We start from the raw sequence: 20383 nt of genomic DNA on the forward strand, positions 1-20383 counted from the left end.
GCTCAACAGGCATTTTAAAGTTAAATAACAGCAGATTTGCCTCAGACAACTAATGTTTGATACCACTGTATAAACTCAAGTCTTTTAGATGCTTGTCTCTTCTCTACAACAGATTTTATTTTTACAGCAGGCTCCCAACCACCAATAGTTTTGTAATTCCTATTCATTTTACTAAATTAGTATCTTGAAAGCAGAAGAGCTAAAAGAGTGAAGAGTTTGAGGGGTTCCTCTTACTGACATCTGACCTTTGTCAGCACCGTTGTCAAAACAGGTAAAACCATATAAATTAATTTTGGAAAAAATACCAATTAGTAGGAAACACTATACTACCCAAACTAAAAGTATGCTTAGTTCTGGAAAATTTTGCCAAATAAGAGTTTTTCTTTGTTAATGCTTCTAAAGTTTTCTCCGAAGTCAAAACATTCAAGCAAGGGTGCTCATCACAATCAGGAAGGGAAAATCCAGATTGCCTCCCTAAAACAAATTATTCCCCCTCTCATCTGCATATCCTTATGCCATGTATTGACTCCTCTGCCAATACTTAAGACTCCTGAAAAATAGCTATAAAAATTACAGTATTCAGATTACATGATCTCATTAAAAAACAGCAGTGAGGATGGGAGCTGTACTTCTGCAAAGCGTATCATGAAACTTCTTCAGCTGCAACTGCATTCTGTGGTCTCACTTCCAAGAGAACTGTAAAGAGAGTTGTAAAGATAAGAAAAGTCAAGGGACACAAACTTCTATCGGAAGTGTTTCCCACATTCTTCAGTAGGTCTCTAAAAAGCAGTACTTCCAAGGAGCAGGAAACCACTGAAATAAAGGGGAATGTGGAAATCTCCCAGTTTAGAAACAAACCCAGAACTATAGACCCAACAGCTGACTAGAAGCAGTAAAATATTGGCAAGTTTTCATATCACAATACTCCATGCTCAAATTTACCTGTTTGAATACAATGTTTGGTTCCACGGCCATACCATGTTATGTCCCTCTGGACAACTTGGTGAAGCTAGCATTTAACATTTGCACACTTCTAAAGACAGAAACCCACAGTGAAAGGGGATGCAACACTATTTAGCCATTATTCAGATCTGTGTATATTAGGAAAAAAACATATAATTACATATTTTTAATTCTGCACCAATTATGATTTAATTTCTTGATTTCTGCTTAGAGGAAATGGCCAAGAAAATTTTCTCACTCTTCCTGATGCTGGCAAACCTATTCAAGAAGGAGGTATTTAAACTAAAATGTTAAAGTTTACCAGTCTGTTCTTTTTTCTAATTCCTACTGCCCTATCATTGCAGAGTGGTATGATTTTTCTCTAAGTCTACCACAAAAGGAACAATCTCAGAAATGTTTATTTCAAAGTGTTGCATAATGTCATTATTAGCATTTTATTTCAAATCATGACTCATGGACATTCATTCTGAAAAGCTACAGAATAAAAGCACTAGGAAGCACACAGTGAGAGACCAGGACAATAATGAAAATGAGAATGGAAATCAATAAAGAGAAAAGAACTCGAGCAATGGGACCTGGACCATATCACAGACCATAATTCACTGGTGACTAACTTACACTGAATGCTAACAACTGAATGCTGGCAGGAAAGCATTTGATCAAAACCTACCTGACAGAGCACAGAGCTCAAAAGGCAAATCAAGCAGGTACTCTCTAAAGTTACTCTAATTAGAGCTCAGCAGTGTGACCATTTTTTTGTTCCCTTCTTAAAGATAAAAAAGAAAAAAAAAAGAAAAAAGAAAAGGATAAAATAATCTTAAAGCTATTACTCTCCATAAATGCTTAGTTACAACTTCACAATATATTCACAGAGCATCTACTTGTGCAAAATCCCACTGCACCACGAAAGTTTCCCTGCTCAAGTCCCCTGAAGGCCAGGATCTGAGCAGGGCATAGGACACGGGCAAAGGGGAAAAGGTTAAGTGGCTCCAGGACAGCACACACATTTAACAACATGACGGCTGACCAGATAACATCAGATGTTTGAAAGAAACAATGAAAGGAAGTTGACTGAAAGCCTCCCAGCTTTCCCAGTTTAAGCCAGGAATAAATTCTTATCTTCAGTCCTGCAAAAGTTGCCTAAAAAAACTTTGGTATACACTGGACTGGTAGTTTATGTATCTAACCAAAAGACAACAGAAGAGGATTCCTGATCTCCATCTCTCTCACTGTCACAAAAAAAATGGCACAGTACGTATGCGTCAGAGGAACTGAGCTGACACTTACTACATAGCTATTGCACTGTCAGCTAGGGGGTAGTCTGATACTCCAGAGACGTAATTTCCTTTCCAAACTTCAGACAGAACCCAACTTTCAGTATTTCTATTATTTTCAAAGTTACAGTAGAGGAGCAATACTTTGATATTCTTCCTGTTCTGCACAGAAGGCATAATGATGAAGGATTGAAGCATACAAAAATCAGAGCTTCCAGAGAGAGAGCTTGTTCCTTCCTCTAACTCCCAGTTGTCCACTCTTCTACCAAGACTACCAACTTAATTTGACAGGATGCCTCTTTTCACCTTTCTAAAGCTTTTCTTCCTCTTGGTGCAAAGGACCAGACAACTCAAGCCCAAACCAAAAGACATATATGCCATTCCATAAAATCCAGTACAGCTGAGGACTGTGAGAAGTGGAAGAGCTGTGGTGAATGAGGTTTGCGTAACATTCTGCAGTTAAACCCCAGAGGAACAAGATTTTCAAAGTGATTCACTTTGTGTCCCCAGCACAAGCACACGTACCATTCTCAAGAAGCACAGAGAAAATGACTGACCTTCAGAAAAATGCACAGTATATACTTTGTAAAAGCTTTTCCTAAAATTAATACTTAGCCATGCTGAGTAGGAGTAAGGCAGACAAGCCAAGGTTTTTGCAACCTTCCAATGCCGGGAGACGCTTGAATTACCACACTACAGGCAGAATAAAAGATGACACAGGGCCATAAGTAACTCACTCTTGCGCTTTATTCAACCACGAAGTTGTGGTGTCAAAGTAAGGAAAGTTAATAAGTGTGAAAAACACTTTAAAATCTTGTTTTCAAGATTTTAAAAGTTTAATAGTAATAAAATGGCTATAAAAATAGTAATACAATTAGAGTAATAATCATTTTGGACAATTTGAATTAGGACAATATGAGACAATAAAAGACAAAGAGTTACGGACATCCGGGTACCTTTTTCTGGGCATCACGAGCCCGAAAAAGGACACCCGCTAACAAAGGATTAACCCTTAAGAACAATAGCCTGTTGCATATTCATACACTTCATACATGATGCATAAATTCCATTCAAACACAGGATTCTGTCTGGTCTTCATCAAATTCTTCCCTCTAATCCTAGCAGCGTCTGAGAGGAGGAAAGAAGTTTGTTTCTTCTGATAAGAAGGCAATAAATTCTTTTCTCTGAAAGATTTAGGTGTCCTGTGGCTGCTATCTCGCTGCATGTCCTTTCTTTTAAACAAAGCATCTTACATAGCATAGTTTCTATTTTAACATTTTTTATAACCTAAAACTGTATTTAACACAGTACTTAAGAGAATTAATACAGCATTACTTTCTAACACAACACATATAATATTCATTTTAATATTTCTGAAAAGCCAAGCATACAGGAAGGAAGCACCAGTCTGTTTTCTGTTGCACAGAAAACTCATGTATATACATGCCAATGGGTTGCAAAACAAAGACACTGGCTCAACATTTTAGAGGGAAGGATCAACTCCAAATGCTGCTGTTATACATGTTATTCATGCTATACGTGACTGCTACAAGCATTCAAATCATATGCAAAAGTATAGTGAAAATTCAGAAGTCTGGACAGATTCTATAGAGAAATCGGTATGTCCTAACCATTTAACCTCCTGTGGCCAACAAAACACTTGACCTAACAGATGTTTTGTAAACTCTGCTCTGCAGTGTGCCAAATGTGGCCAGGGCAGAATGCCAGGAACAGCCTTTTTAGAACCTTACTGGACAACCAGGAACTCAAGACTATTGATGGCAGTTGGGCTAAAAACAAATTAGAACACAGCAACACTGCAAGTGAATTCACACAAATTGTGCCACTGAACACGTTTTGTTCTTTATCACCACAGCATTTAATTATTTTGAGAGCTTGCAGATAGGCATGGTTATTGAACACAAATCTGGTCTCAGTAGTTTGTCAGGAAGATCTCTTTAGCCTGGAAACTGAGAAATGGTAATTTATTCTCTATGTCAAGGAATTAAGAAGAGTTAATCAATTCAGTCGTCTGAAGAGTTGAGAGACCTGAATGAGGCAGTGTGCAAACTCTTCTAAAGAGTCTCAAAGCTGTCCAGCATCGACCAAAGTATCCTCCTTCCCAAAAGATGGTAGCAGGTCTCTATATGCAGAGAAGCACAGACTCCACAGGACAAAGATATAAAAAATAAGGTTAGAATCAGGGTAAGGGTAATGGAGTAATAGCTAACTCAGAATAGGAAGGATTAAAAAGCCACTGATCTTAACAACAGTTATACAGTGGAGATACTGCCACAAAGGGGAAAAAGACTCCAAAAAATGCAAAGGTAACTGTTAAAGGAGAAATAGAAGGAAAGGTAGCTGAAAACTGACTATAAATACAGTGTTTCCATGTTCTTATGACACAGAGAACAGAACATGACTACAAATATTCTGAATCTGAAGACTGATATTGGCATTCAGGGCTGGGATGCACTAGCACACAGAGTGGATTAAAAAAACGCATTGGATGAAAAAACATACTGGAAAACAGCCACCACATGAGCTGTGGTAACAGAAATGGGGTGAAATCCAGCATCCCAAAATTCAGGCCAGGACTCACAACAATTTCTGCAATATTTTTGTTCTCCTTGGCTGCTCTGAGCTGAAGGCTCAGACTCACTGCCTTAGCACACTCCAGGCATCATGTTCATGTGGCATGAGAACAAGGGGGCATTAATTCCAGCTGCAAAACCTACAGATAAAGGCACTTAGGATAGTCAGAGAAGAAGAGAGACTACTGCCTGAGGGATGGTTCAGACCTTGGATTGTTTCATATAACAGAATGAGACACCGCCACTAAATCCTTCAGGAAGGAAAAGCTGTTGTTACAGCTGAAGGGCAGAGCTGACAGAGCAGGAAGTGGGTATAAACCAAACCTGCAAATGCATTTGTCTGGGAAACAAAAGTCTCACAACTATTAGAGTAAGGAAAAACAGTAGCCATACCTACTAAGTGAAAGTTCATCTGCTTCTAAAAGAGACAAGATTTTTGGACATGAGACTGACTCAACCCAGGAGGTCCCTTCCATTTGCAGTTCAAGTATGATACACAGTAACTTGTCTTTGTGTTGAACACATTCATTAGCTTTGCAAAAATTTTGCAATACAATCTTTCCATCCCACGGCAAATCCAAAATTTCATTCAGCCACGATATTTGCCAGCATGTTTACTTGGTGTACCTGAGGCACAGCAGCTTTGTTAGCCTGATTTATTACATGTTCTGTCAAAGGCACAAATACAGCAGCTGAGCTGTCTGGCAGCAGATGTGTCCCCTGGTAACTATCTGGTGATTCAAAAAGAATTCTGTGAACTGGCAGGGGGATAAAATACTTGTTTTCACACAATATATTGAGGGAAAATCTACAGCTCTCCTATTTGTGCCACCTTTCAAAAAAAGCCCTTATTTTGGCTTCCTAAGTTGTATGAACACAATTTTCAAATACAGACATTAAACTGTTTAGAAGCTACTGCATCAGAAATGGTGTCCCTAACTCAGACAATCAAATCCTCCTGAAAACATGATTCTTTTAGTCCATCTTGATCTTTCTCACTCTTCTGCACTGATTGCACATGCAACAGAAAAAAAAACAAACCCAAAACAACATATTATTTCAATGCTTTATTTGGCTTAAAATTATTGGGCCCAAAATTAGAAAGCAACTTACAAGTATTTGAGACGGTTTTCAATTTTGGTACCTTAAGTACTGTTTTTTCTTACTTATTCATATGAATGGCTGTGGTGAGTACATGCTATCTGACACCTGCCTTAGACACAAATGTGCACAAATGCACATCCTTTCCAAGGATGGGTTCACTCCAGTGACAAAATGACTGATTTTCTCCCTGAATCCTTCAGCCTTTCAGAAAGTAAAGGTTAGAGGCTACCCATCTTATTCTGATGTTATTATGCAGTTCTGTCCATTTTCCAGGCTCTCCAGAACTATAGACTGAAATGGATTTGCATCGCTGACCATCTGTATTGCTCAGAGCTGCAGCTCCTCACACCTCTTCACTCAATCTCTGAACAGACACATTACTCCAGCTATTATAGCCAATAGGCATTACCCCATTTATCTTATTAGCACCTACTGAGGCAGTGTTAGTCTGACCACCAATATGAAGCAGCTGTTCCAGCCTAACCACATCACTACTAAAAATAAAATAGATCAATTTCTTTTTTTTTTCCCTAAAAAGTGACTTATGATGGTTGTGGTGGCTGCTCTGTAGCCTCACTAAAGTCAGACTGTGTAAAAGGTAAGCACTATCTCTACAGTTGTGCAGTGCAGGAAGAGAATTTTTTCTTACTGTTTTTTTAAACCACATAATTGAGATAGTTGTTTTCCTGTTCAACTCATTATTTTTCCACTATAGGAAAAAACACACAAAATCAATCAAATTAGGAAAACAAATTATCCTTCACACTGAGAACAGGTAGGCTTCCAAAGCAAATGCCTGCAGCCAAGATACAAATCCATCCAAATATAAAATCAAGTACATATTTAAGTCTTATGCCTGTAAAACTTAAAGAGTAGAAACAGAATACTAGAAATTCAGTGTATTCATTTCAACAGAATGAACTCTGACCTAGCCCTAAGGAATCAGATCAATTCTAAAAGCTCAATATTAATAAAAAAATAAAATCTTTATTTTAACACAATTCATATGAAACATCCTTGCTTCCTTACTACAAGGTTTAGGAGTTGTGTCTTTGAAAAAGCAACAAAAGCCAAGGCAGAAATACAGATCTGCAGAGTTTGGGATGTGGCTTGGTTTGGGGGGTTGGGAGTGTGTGATGTTTGTTTTAAAAGAAATTAAAAGGCAATTTACGAGTTCTACTACAATAAACAGAACAAATAAGATATTTCTGAAAAAGCAGCAGTATTAAGTAACTTCTCTTTCAGTATTTTATGCTTAATCATAACTTTAAAACCAGTGAGATCATAAACGTGCAGTGCAGCACTCATTCTAATCCCCTTCCATGGTACCTGCGGCTCTCTTCCCTGCTTGCCTCTGCCATGGATCATGGTCTCACTTGGAGCACACAGGAGTCAATTGTGCAGACATCCTTCTTCCAGGATGTGAATACATTCAGAGCTACAGCATACAACCTCATGGGACCAAACAGATATTAATCAATTCATTGGGGCATAAAACCTCATGGGACCAAACAGATACTAATAATTCATTGCAGCACACAACCTCATGGGACCAAGGACATCCTGATGGATCTACTGAAGCTCAGAACAACTAAAAGACACTGCAAAGGACTTGGGTATTTTGGTTCTGGGTTTGGTCCCTCTGTGAACATGAATCCCACATAAAGAGGGGCTCACTACAATGATCACAGACCCATCACTGAGAATTAAATGTCACGCCTGTCTTAGATGGACATCACACAGCAGTGGGTTGATTGTCCAGACTTCAAGACCCCAGGACTCTAGGGTACCTTCAGCCTCCCACCTCAGCCTCCAGCAGAGACTTAGAACCAGTATAAGAAATTGCTCCTAGGGTTTAATGCTTCCAAGTAGTTATTTTTATTTATTCCGAATCTAAATTTCTATATATGTGTCAATGTAATTGAGGATTAAGGCTATTAAAAACAGTTCAAATTAATAAATTAAGGAGTGCCAGTTAGGTGGGAATACCCAAACGGATGCCTGGATTAAAGTTTATCCCTGATTAGCCCCTTTAAGAACTGCTTAGGATAAAAAAGCCTTATTAATTGAGCTTGAGAAGAAGATAAATCTTTAAACCTTCAATTTTTATTCTGTCAGCTGTAATATCCATATTGCTGTCTTTTCAAGAACATTGAAAAATCACAGTCCATTTGGTGGCCCATACACTTGACAGCCAACAGTTGCTACAGACACACACGCTACTGATCAACACAGAGGATGCTCCCCAGAGGGCCCCTGCAAGCACCAGAGACCTCTCTCAGCTCTAGGAGCAGGGAACTATTGCAAAGCCAACCATTGAAACAGAATGCACTATGTCAGCGTGTTTCACAAGCAGGTTCTGCTGAAGTCATACATTAAAAAAATAATTGAAGAGAGCATTTGATATTGAAATGGAAATACTATTCCTATTTTACCTGTCATTCTGCTGCTATTAGTCCCTGCCTCAGCATTAGAAAGCATAAGCACAGCAAACTTGCAAGTCAGTTCAGGTCTATCTGCAGGATTAGATTCAGTGGATGGCTCTGGGTGTCACAATATTTTCCAAGGGCACATTATTTGCTCTCTGAAGATACTCTTGAAAACCATTTCTTAGTCATTAATTATTCATTCTATTTCTTATAATCAGTTCTTTTAATTAGTATCCCAGGCAGCTTTGCTGAAAAGCCCACACTTTCAGTAATTAGGGGCAGTTTGTTGCCCTTAATTAACTTCAGACATAGCAAGACTCTTATTACTTTGTTATTTCAGCTGTTTTTATGTTTGCATTGCATATGCTGTCCTGCTTTAATGGCTCAGAAAGGAGACTCTTGTGTCCCTGTTGTGCTATTTATCTCATTTAGGTTCCATCTCTCTTTCTTGACTTAGTATTAATTGCTGTATATTAAATCTCTCTGACTCTCTGAAGTCACATCTACACTTGCAAGCAGAGTGACACCAGAAAAGTGCATCTGTACAGTGAAACAGAAACTACCAGCCCATACAGTCTCCTACCCTTTTGTGCTGCTTTCTGTAGTTAAGTGCACTTGTAACAGACACAGCCTGTAATACAGCAAGGGGGTCATGTACGAAGGCTTTACCCAGTTCGCTGATTTTATCATGCCTCTGTGGCCTCTTGAAGGCCATTCTGGACTGAGTGCTGACCAAATGTTGTTAGCAGTCAATGGGTTAATAAATCATTAGAGTTTAAACATCCAGAATACATAAAACAGCTAAAGGTTTAGTAATAATCTGAATAATTTTATTATTAAAAAAATAATAATACTTCTCTTTCTTACACAGGTTTTTTCATCTACAGAGAGTAAGGTGTACTAAAGCAGCAGAAAGACTGGTGTAATTCAGTTGCTCCAATTAAAGTTTGAGGAAGAGTCAAGCAAAGACACCAGCAGCTCTGGTCACAGCATGCCACTGACCTTGCGGGCAATTCAGCAAGGAAAGAGGTTTTAAAAATTCCCCACCCCAGGCTGTGGGTAGTGGGGGCAAAGAGGAGACAAAAAAACTTTCATCTGGCTCCAACAGAAGTCCTGTAAGGGGCATCCCACACTCAGGGTGTGTGTGAGTGAGAGAGCCACACACAAAAATACTGGCACAGTCTGGTATCAGTGGGTCTGTGATCTGCAGAACAAACAGATTAGCTTTACATTACACAGCTAAGAACAACACTTCCTTTTCAGCAAGACATGAGCAAAACACATCAATATATATGCACACACAGCTGGATCCTGTAATTTTCAGCTTTCCACTGTAGGATATTTGGGTTTTCATATTCCAGGTGATAAAACAGAAGGCTTATATTCACAAAACATAGCTAGTCTTATAATAGCTTTATATACCATTTATATAGTTTTATAACATTTATTATCACAGAAAAAGCCCTGAGAACATGAAGTTATTAAGTACCTAAAAGCTTTGGATGGCAGAGAAAGACAATTTTAAAAGCTGTCCTTAATCTCAAGTAGTGTTTTTAAAGTAAATTAATTTGGGAGACAAAGTATGATGAAAAGAACCCGAAGTCATATAAACAAGATTTTCAGAACCTGTATCACAGAATATTTAAGCTAAAACACATCTAGCTACTTCATAACCATGTGCCAGTATGATCAGTATCTCTACTGTGTATAGCACATGTGTGGCTATGAGAATGATACTGCATTTGGAGTTAAGTCACTGCAAGCAGAATCTAAGTGTCCATTCAGGGGAATACTCCAACAGCTAGCTGAATATTAATACAAAAAGAAAAATTCTAACGGAGTTTGTTAACGTCCATCTCAACATAATATCACTATTTACTCTTAAATCCCCACTGGTAAAAGAGTGGAAAATCCTCTGCCTATTAATGGCACTGTAGGAAGGAAGAGAAAGGGGAACTGATTTCTATGATTGAATATCAGATCTATACCAAACAATCGCTTACTTATTTTTTATTTCTTCTTTTTGCCTATGCCCCACCCATAAGGAGGTCAAAATAATAAAAAAAATTAAATCGTCAATATTAATATTTTAGCAATAATATGTATGTGGTGTATTAAATAGCTGGAGTGGAGAAATATTTGTGGAACACTTCTGAATAAGAAATAACCTTGCTGCAAGGCCTCAGAATATATAATTTACAAATAAATCAAGGAATTTATGAGCAATAGGCACAAATCCAGGATGTTTCCCAGCAAAAGCCAGCAAGATAAACATTTGGTGTAGACTGCCTGAAGGTGAATTTTTTCTTAGAAAAAGAAAATGCATGAATTCACCATCAGAAAAACCTAAACATATAAAACAACTTCAACTTTCTCCAGAAAAAAAAATATTTTCCCCAGTGCACTATATGCTACTGCTTTGATTTTCATGCAGTCCAACTTCTGCATTCCATTTTCCTCACCAGTTCTTTGCCCTAGCGATTCTGTATTACACTAGCATGGATTTTGAGACTATTCCCTTATTTACCAGTTTAATTATTATCCTTTTTTCTAGACCAATCTCTTTCCTGCAAACTCACTCCCCAAGATATTCCTCCTTCATTTCTGTTTAATACTGAAAAGCATAACTCTCATGACCAATAGACTTTTCTGCTACAAATTCATTCCTCTTTAACTTTGTCATTGTCCATGCTGGACAGTTAACTCTACTCCAAAATTAATTTGGTTCCATACACTTTCTCAACACCTTCAACTTAGTCCATGAAACTCTCCATCACTGGTGGCTATTTCTCCTCTAATCGTTGGAGATGTACACCATCTCTTCAGAAGTCTCATTTATGCCCTTCCTATTTGTCCTTCCTTCCACATCCTTGTCTACAGCCCAAACAAGTCTACTCAAAGTATTATCCTAAGGATTCTTTTTGTGTCTATCACTCAGAGTATCCCTCCAGCACTTTCATTACACAGAAGCTGCCAGCCTCTATTTCTAAAACCCTACAGACAACACAATTGAACATAAATGAATAATTAATGGTTGAGAAAAAAATGGAAACAAAGTTGCAGAAAAATTCTTGTATAATCACCTTCTCTTTTTCTAATTTTGATTCACCAGGTCACATATTTAAAGAAGTACTCACTGTAGCTCTGTTCATTCTTTACAATGCTATTAATTAATGCTTTTCCCCTTCCTGACAGGAAAAACACTCAAGAACATTCTTGAACTCATGCATACAAGCAGTCACACTCGTAGAGAAGCATATGCTTTATCTCCTCACTGCAAAACAAATAAGAACTAGAAATAAATTCTATTGAGCAAGTACCATCAACTTCTAGGGAGTTTTAAATACAAAATGAAAAGCCTTCAATGCTTATGGCTGAGAAAATAACCTTTAAAATGTAAGCTTAAGCCGATGCAGCCTGGTACCAACATGCAAACACTATCTCTCCTGCTGCTCAGAGTTTCCCACATACAGCAACAAACTGAAAACTGCCTTTTCACAGCTGCTATTCTGAAACCTGGGGGAATCAGCTGCAATGCACAAGAACTGGGCTGCTTTCAATTCAGTGCCAGCACTTCTAGGCAGAAATGGGCACTGGAGACAGGCACTAGGCAAATGAGGAGGACTTCAGCAGCTCTGTTCCTCACCCTGCCTCCCATCCTGAATGGCAAGAGCCAGAAGTCCAGGACAGTCTGAGTGCCAGACCTGTGCGTGCCACTGCCATCAGCTGGCAGCAAGGGGAGTAACTTGGAAAGAAATATAGGAGGCATGTTTGCAGCTAATGTGCAAAAAAAACCCCTATATGAAAACTGACTTCAGGATTAAACATTTAAAAGCCTTAGAACAGTCTCTAAGTATAAAAGTCTTAGAGCACCTGGTTCAGAGAGAGTAACATACTAACTGGGGCTCAGTACAACCCAACAGAGAAGCAGAGTCAAGGCATAAAGACAAACACCCCAAAACACACCCCTCAATGAGCAGAGGTGAGGTGGAGAGCCAAGCACTTTCCTAGCAGACCACAAACACACCATCCCATCTCCTCCAGCGATACCTCTTGGGTCAATAAGGCAAGTCTTGTCCCTGAGCTATCAGCTCTCCACTTGCAGCAAGGGAAGCAGCAGGAGGCAGAGAAATGTTAAGCTAGTAAAGAAAGGGACATTTACACACAAGGTAAAAACAAGGATAATGGGACAGTAGAATACAAATACAAAGGCACATTAAAAAAGCAAACCAATACATACTGAAAGCAACTTCAGGATGATATTCACCAGTATTAAAAAGAAATGGTACAAAGCCAGAAAGAGAAAAACCGACTCTAATAACCAGCATGAAACCGGAAAGGCAACAAGGCGGAAAAACGAAAAATTTGCTATGACAGAAATACACTGCTCAATAAATACTAAACTAGCAACCAAACAGTATTTTCTGTTCTGGCAATAGTGTACAGTTAAAGACAGCATGTACTAATTGATATTTTGATATATTGCACCTCAGGCAGGTAAAGCAGTGTGGTTCAGAGGGGAAAAAAGTGTTTTCCCCAGCTTTGTTATTCCACAGCATCAGTGAGTATATTTCACAGATGATATCTGAGAAAGTATTAAAGACAAGATGAGTTGATTTGGTATTTCTGCCTCTCAATCACCACTTACACCAGTTCAGATACACAAAATGCAACGGGAGAATAACAACTGCAAAGGGCTTAGAAATGCAAGGCAGCCCAGCCAGACAATTCCCCTGTACAGTCCCTGAAGAGAGGGTGGCAATCAACTGATCCTTCAAACCTTCCTCCTGTCAGCTCCCCTGTAGGAAATAACCCTAATAATTAGTCTTCCACAGGCATTTCAAATGGGGTATTTGCCAACAGAGTTAACACATTTGTTAAACCGTGTGGGCGACAGAAAAAAAGAACACGTGGTCATGCATTCAGAAAACAAAAAAAAAATTGTCCCATCCAATAATAATAACTACTCAAATTTCAAAGGCAAGTATGGGTAAAATAGGCATTGAAAACAAGAAAAAAAAAGCAGGCAAAAGAAGAGAGTAATAAATTTTTCATCATAGTAGACCCTGAGAGGTTTGCAGACTGTCCAAACGTGCTCACTTCATTACACAGCTGTTTACCAACACGTGGTTTTCCCAGCACACCGCCAGCTTCTGGCTAAGCCACACTGATCAATGCTGAGCTGGTAGGCCAGAAGAAGAATTTAAGATTAAAACAGAACTCTGATGGGTTGTCATTTCTGATGCAGTACTGGTTACTAGGAGGTTTTGCTTCTCTCATCACCCTGCAGTACTTCTTCAGCCATGGCTGATTCAGTTGCCCATGGTGAGCAACTTTCCTGCTGCAGGCAAAACCAACTTCTTCCCCAAACAGCTGGTTCTCACAGGGGTAGAAAGATCTATTTGTGAATAACCTTGTCTCAACATGTAGACAGGTCTGTAGGCTATCATATTATGGGTTTTGACAGGATTTACCAGAACTCTCTATACTCAGTTGACTAAAAATGAAAACTATACACAGCTTAGAGCATGATGACAAGGTGTTATGGGGAAAAATAAGGAAATAAACTTGATTTAAAATGACTTTCTATAACACCACAAAAAGAAATGAAATTTGTAAAGGAAGCAATGAAGGTAGAATTGGAAAAGATGTTCCTAGAAAGATCTTTAGCAGAATTTTGACCAGATGAACAAGTGTTATAGCTATGTTTTTTTCTCTGAAATGTGTCTAGAGTTTCTGAAAACAATGGTTTTGGATGTATTCTCCTTGCTATCTTAGCAGTGCAGAAAGCAACTAATGAAGCATGTTCAGAGGCCAAGAGACAATTTTTCTTTCCCAAAACATGCATACCCAATGAATAAGTACATACATACCACTAGCTCAAAAGCAAGTGGATACAGGGCTTGAGACAGAAGAAAGGCAAACATTGGGAATAAAACTGCAGTCCAGAGAATGAAGTCTATCCCCACAACCAGTATTTCCTGACAGTGTTGTGCAGTATCATTATAAACCTCTCCTTTACAGATAAAGTCCAAGAAAGAAGAAAGAATGAATGCACAAAATTCAGATGAAAATGAATTACTGATTACTGCTCCTACTTTCGAGAATTAGTTAGAAGTCAATGCTTTTGATCTACTCATGATTTAGTAGCCGGATGGGAGAGAAGGAATGGAAGGAAAAAAGGTCATCAAGTATTCAAGAAGTAAACTCAGTTATGAATTCTACATGGCCAGATCAATTACTTCTAATACCTATCACCTATGAAAGCAAGACTTGAATTATCAGCTTTGATGCACTAAGCTTTTCATACATTAAAAAATCTTTTTTAACCTAGGAGTGCTACTTCTTCCTTAGTTTTAGATTTCTGTGTGGCTACTTGATTACTAGAGGAAATTTTAAAATGCTGAGAAAGAAAAACACAGGAAAAACAGAAAACACACCTTTTTTTTTTTTGGTGAGTTAATTGTAGCACTTTGCTGTCCCTTCCTTCCCCAGGAACTTTAACTCTGATTCACCTCCCAGATACAGAACCTGCCTTTGCTTCTATAGACTCACTGAGTACAAGTGGGTGTACAACTGATTAGTATGGACAGCAGTTACCAGGGTCATCATCTAATCACTGACTCAGTACAGTCATATATATAATATATATTCACATACACCCCTTTCCCTTGATGGAAGACAGCAACAAGTGAATTTTTTTCACTAAATGTCATTCTATGGACAAATTCAACTTGGTGGTTTGAGATTTGGTTTGGCTGGGGTAGGAGAATAGAAGAAAGAGGAATGGGCTTAGTTAATGATTGTCTTCTCTTTGTTGGGACTAGGAACAAGGAGGAATGAAGAGGCATAAGAAAAATTGGTTAAATATGTTTGAGGGGACTCATAAAAAAGTGGTAGCTACAAAAAAGTGACAGCTCTTTAAACCAGGGACAGACAAAATTTGCTTTTTAAAAGAACAATATGTAATGATGCATCAATATTTCTCTGCAAGGTGGAAAATACACAACTAAATGTTCACAAATACCTATTCAAAATATGTTACTAAATACATACTAGCCCTTCTCTGTAGAGTTAACTCTATCTTCAACAGGATATGCTACCTCACCTCGAAAAATAACAGTATGCTTCAGTTCCACAGCTCCAATATCTGATTATTCCCCCTTCTCTAGCAAAAATCTACCAGCAACCAAAGTAAGGTAGGATGTAATAGCAGGTCATCAACTAACTCTGAACATATACAAAAGAATATTTCTATCACATATGCATCCTAGATACTAAGGAAAAAAAAAACCAAAGAGCCATATTATAAAAGTATGTGATTCAGCAAACCCTGGGCTAAATTATGTTCAATTTATCATTAAAAGCAAGATAGAGGAATTGATGGACTCTGGCAAATTATGCTAGTTCTTGTTTTTCCTTAAAGTTTGATTTTCTTTTTTAGATAACCTTATCTATCACAATACAGCAGAGCTAATTTTACTTAGCAAGAAGAAAGAAGGAAGAAAGGACAACAGAGGAGTGAAACACTGCCTGCATTCAAAATTCTTTAATTAGTATAACAGAGTCGTTAAGTATGGTGGTTTAAAGATATCATATAGTACATTTTAATTTGATACTAAAGCAAGAACATAAGAAGCCAGCCATACTGTAACCCATTTCCTTACTGATATTACAACGCAGTTGAAGATACTTGATATATGAATGCCATCTCATTCCCTTACTGGATAATATGTTCCACATTAAAAAGGAAGCAAACTGCATTCCTCAATATTTGCTCAGCAATATGCCAAATGAACTGGCAGAAAGAACAAATTACTTCTGCTCTTAAGCAGGGTGGATACTATTATTAGGCCCTTGAAAGACTGCTGGTGCAAAAGCACTACAAGGAGTTCATGAGCTGAAATGACACAGCATCACAGCTCTCATTCCAAACTGTACCTTGGATAACCCATGATGGACAGGGCATGCTGCAGCCAACAGCTCCAGTGACACAACGTAGGGAAGGAACCTCAGGCCAGCTCACAGTGGACAGCCACGCACATGCTGTCACACAAGTCAGAACTGAAGCAAAAGAGCGAGAGATCAAGTCCATATCCATATCCTATCTTAGCAGATAGAAAATTAATTCAGGAAATAAGACAGACTTTTATCCCAGAGAATATGAGTCACATAATGGGTAAGGTTGGAAGGGAAAATAGTGGGTCATGGGGTCCAACCTCACTGTTAAGGCAGGGTCATCCCAGAGCACATGGCACAGGATTGCATCCAGATGGTTCTTGAGTATCTCCAGTCAGGGAGACTCCACAGCCTCTCTGGGCAACCTGTTCCTGTGTGCAATCATCTGCCCAGTAAAGCAGTTCTTCCTCATACTCCAGTAAAGAAGTTCTTTCTCATATTCAGATGCAACTTCTGTGCATCAGTTTCTGCCTGCTGTTTCTTGTCTTACTACTTTGCACCATGAAGAAGAGCATCCTCTTGACATCCTCCCTTCAGATACTTACATACATTGGCAAGGTCCCCTCTCAGTCATCTCCAGACCACCTGTCACACCTCCCAAAGTGTCTTCCTTCAGGACATAGTTTAGGACAGGTGGTTGTACTCTCATTCCCAAGGCTGACAGGAGGCCACGGTGCAGTGCAGAGAACAGAAGTTAGACATGAAAGAGGGCTCCTTCAGACATCTCTTGGCAACACCAAACTATCAAAGCAGGTTCTCTGAACTCTCAAAACTCATGACCACTTCTATTACCCTACATGCAATAATTTACTGGGTAATATATACAAAATTGTCAAATAAGAGGAAGGATGGTTATGTGCATTTCACTAGGTCTACGGAGAAGTGCAGCTCCTCAGAAGACTTATTTTTTGTGTTATGTCTTATTTAAATACACTATTTCCTGACCAGGAAAAGACAAGTCATCCTTGCTCTGCAGCTAAATTCCTAAATATGACAAAAGTAGCTTTGTACATACAGCAATTAATGCAAAATCCAGAGTTCACTTAAAAATAGTAATTAGTAAGAGAAATATTTAATTGTAGGTATCAAGTCAATTTTGTCAATCTGTCTGTTTACTGCTCATAGTTAAATCCACAACAGTTTTGTTTCTGCATTTGCTGCACATCAGTAATCTCTTTTCATACATTTTATTAATAAAACTAATTAATACAGTAGTTATTTTTAAAACAGCTCCTATACTTAGTGACTTAGATCGATGAGAACTTCTAAATGCTCAGTATCTTCTGCAGTTGATGGCCACAAGCTGCAACTTGGAAGCTGATTAGGAAAATTTAACCAAGAGAGGGCAATGGAGCAGTAGAACAGGTCACACAGACAGGTTGTGAGATCTCATCCCTGGAAGCTTCTGAGCCTCCTGCTTAAACCTAGACTGATATTAACACTACATCCAGTCTGCTTTGGTTTTGTCCAGTGGGAAGTCACACTTAGAGGGATCCAGATATCTCTTAAAAATATAATTTCTATGATGATTCCGTGTTTGGCTAGGGAATTTAGAGTGAGTTGAAAATTATTATTTCAGATGTTCTTTGGCTTTCTGTTTACAAAATATCTCTATTTGGGCTCTAGAGTTTAAGTACCTAACACTTAATAAAAACAAAACAGTCTTCCAGAAACAATCTTATTATTACTACCATGTTGCCACATTAACTTGTCTGAGAATTCACTAAACACGATTACCTGCAGAAGGCATACTTCGGATGCCCCGAAACATTTAGCACTGGATTTTACAAACCCTTAGACATACGGAAGCATCAAAGCCAGGTAGAATTAAATAATTTTTGTGACCTATCACTATCCTTCTAGAAAGTGATGTAGAATGGGGTTTTTGTTTGTTTCCTTTGTTTTGGATTAGTTTGTTTGTTTATAGAACTGAAAGTAAAAACCCAATTTTTTAGACCAAGCATTTCAAGAATGGAGCTTTTAAGTTGTTATCTGGAAATGTAATGCCTTAGTCCAAAACTTTAAGTATTCTACTTATTCAATAGCTCAGAATAAGAGAGAATAAGCATAAATACCTACACACACCTGCCAGTTCTCAAAAGCTTGTCTTTCACGTACAAGACACAGAGAACAACTTAGGTCAACCTTCATTAGCAGGTCATTCTCATCACAAACACGAATGTTGATTGCTACTCTGTACAGAGAGTACACTCAGTAATTCATGAAACAAAATAGTTCTCTCGTTCACCTGTGTTTCATGGCTTAATTTGCTCGAGTTGGGAACAGGCGGTCAGAACGCGACTGGCAGGAGGCACCTCTGGAAGGTTTAATTCCACCCATCAGGCACCGCCGAGAAGCAGGAAAAAATCCTCCAGCGCAGACCGGCCCCAGCGCGCCCGCTCCCTGCGCTCCTGTGCCCTTCGCACGGCGACTTCGAGCGCAACTCTAAAAACTTAAACGACTTCACCCCCGCTGACTGCCGGGTTTCTAAGCAGAGGGTGTGTTTGGGGCAAGGCGCGCTGACATCCAGCCCTGCAGCAACAGCGCCGCGGGCGCTCCCCGCGCCGTGCCCGGCCGGAGCCGCGGCCCCGCTCAACCTGTTGCGGGCCGGAGCGCCGCGGCGGCGGCACCGGCGGGCGGGACGGACGGCGCGGGACGGCCCGCGGGGGACGAGCGCACACGGCGGGGCAGGGGAGCGGGGAGGCGGGGGCTCACCTTCTGCTGCCGGCGGGCCATGTCCGTGGGCTGCTTGGCGTTGAAGGGGTGCGCGATGCACCTCGCGATGAACACGTAGAGCTGCAGCCGGAGCCGCTTCTCCCGCTCCTCTCGCTGCAGGCGCTCCTGCTCATCCCGGCCCTCGCTCAGCACCGAAGGGCTGGGGCTGGCTGCCCGTGCCGCCCCGGCCTCCCTGCCCCGCGAGTCCCGGGGCGGCTGCGGCAGCGAGCGCGGCGAGCCACCGCCCGCAGCCACCAGCACGTCCCGCCGCTCCTCTTCCAGCAGCTCATCGGACTCCTCCTCGCTGGAGGAAGGGTCCAGCATCGCTCTCGGCGGGCGCGCCCCGCGGCCGGGCACGGAGCGAGGCGGGGAGCGGCGCGCACCTTTCCGGACACGTCGAGTTTACACACGGACTGTTTCCGACCCGCGGCGGCCGCCGGGCGGGAGCGGCGGGGCGGGGAGCAGAGGCGGGGTTTGGGAAGGGGGTCGAGCCTGGGTTGCCGTGGGAATTGCTCCGAGCGGCTCCCGGCGGAGGCAGAGGCGGGACCGGGGCCGGGCTACCATCTCCGCCCGCCGCGGCGAACGCAGCGCCCCGCGAGGGTCCGGGACGGGGCTGAGCGTGCTGGGCTGGCACTGCCGTGACACCGCGCCTGCCAACGCAGCCTAGTGCACGGCTCGGTTCCGTTGCCCTATTCCCAAAGACAAGGGGCAGGGAGCCCGCAGCAGCTCCTCCGCTCGGGCCCTGCCTTGCCCCGCGTCCCGGGCAGCGTGGGAAGCGCGCCCGCCGCTCGCCAGCCGGCTCGGACACACGGCGGGAGTCCGTGCTGGACGGACAGAACGGACGCTGTGCTCGCCGTCGACCCCGAGCCTCGCTGGCATCCTCTGCCAAGTGTTGGTGGGGGAGTGAGAGGCATCTCAAATGGCCCCAGAATAGGATGTCGCCGAAACCGTGCATTTCTGAGGTGGCGTGTGGGCTGATGCCGAAGTGTGCATTGCTCTCGCAGGTTGCTTCTGCTGACAGCTTGCAGCCACAAATAGGTGGTTCACATCTGTCTGAAATAGTTTTTTTTTAGACTGTCTAGATCCAGATAAATGCATAGTCTCAGTGGTTGTTGTCACAGTTAAGGCTGTGAAAAACATAAAAAAGCATTCAATAAAATTAAACAAAAAATGTTTCACCATGTGAGAGCCAAATTTCTGGAGTCTGATCAGGGCCTCCTGGGAAGGCAGGCTGGGGGAGGGAAGGGACATTAGATTTTGTGTGGATCAAGTCCTTCTCTCCCTCCCTACATACCCACAGGTGATGGTGCTGGTACCAGGGAAGACAAGGGAACCGCTGAGCAAG

The 20383-nt window shown here is 40.9% G+C and overlaps 1 protein-coding gene across 8 annotated transcripts in view; it reads right to left on the reverse strand.

Annotated features, from left to right (window-relative positions):
* CADPS2 (calcium dependent secretion activator 2) overlaps positions 1 to 19462 on the reverse strand; it is a 280917-nt gene extending 261455 nt beyond the window's left edge. For all 8 annotated transcript variants that reach the window (XM_030960018.1, XM_030960017.1, XM_030960022.1 and 5 more), the window contains exon 1: positions 19039 to 19462. In XM_030960018.1, the coding sequence (XP_030815878.1) occupies positions 19039 to 19362 (324 nt within the window). In that variant the 5' untranslated portion in view covers positions 19363 to 19462. The remainder of the gene's footprint in view (positions 1 to 19038) is intronic.
* Positions 19463 to 20383: the final 921 nt, after the last annotated feature.

This window comes from Camarhynchus parvulus, chromosome 1A, assembly GCF_901933205.1.
Source record: "Camarhynchus parvulus chromosome 1A, STF_HiC, whole genome shotgun sequence".
Taxonomy (NCBI): domain Eukaryota; kingdom Metazoa; phylum Chordata; class Aves; order Passeriformes; family Thraupidae; genus Camarhynchus; species Camarhynchus parvulus.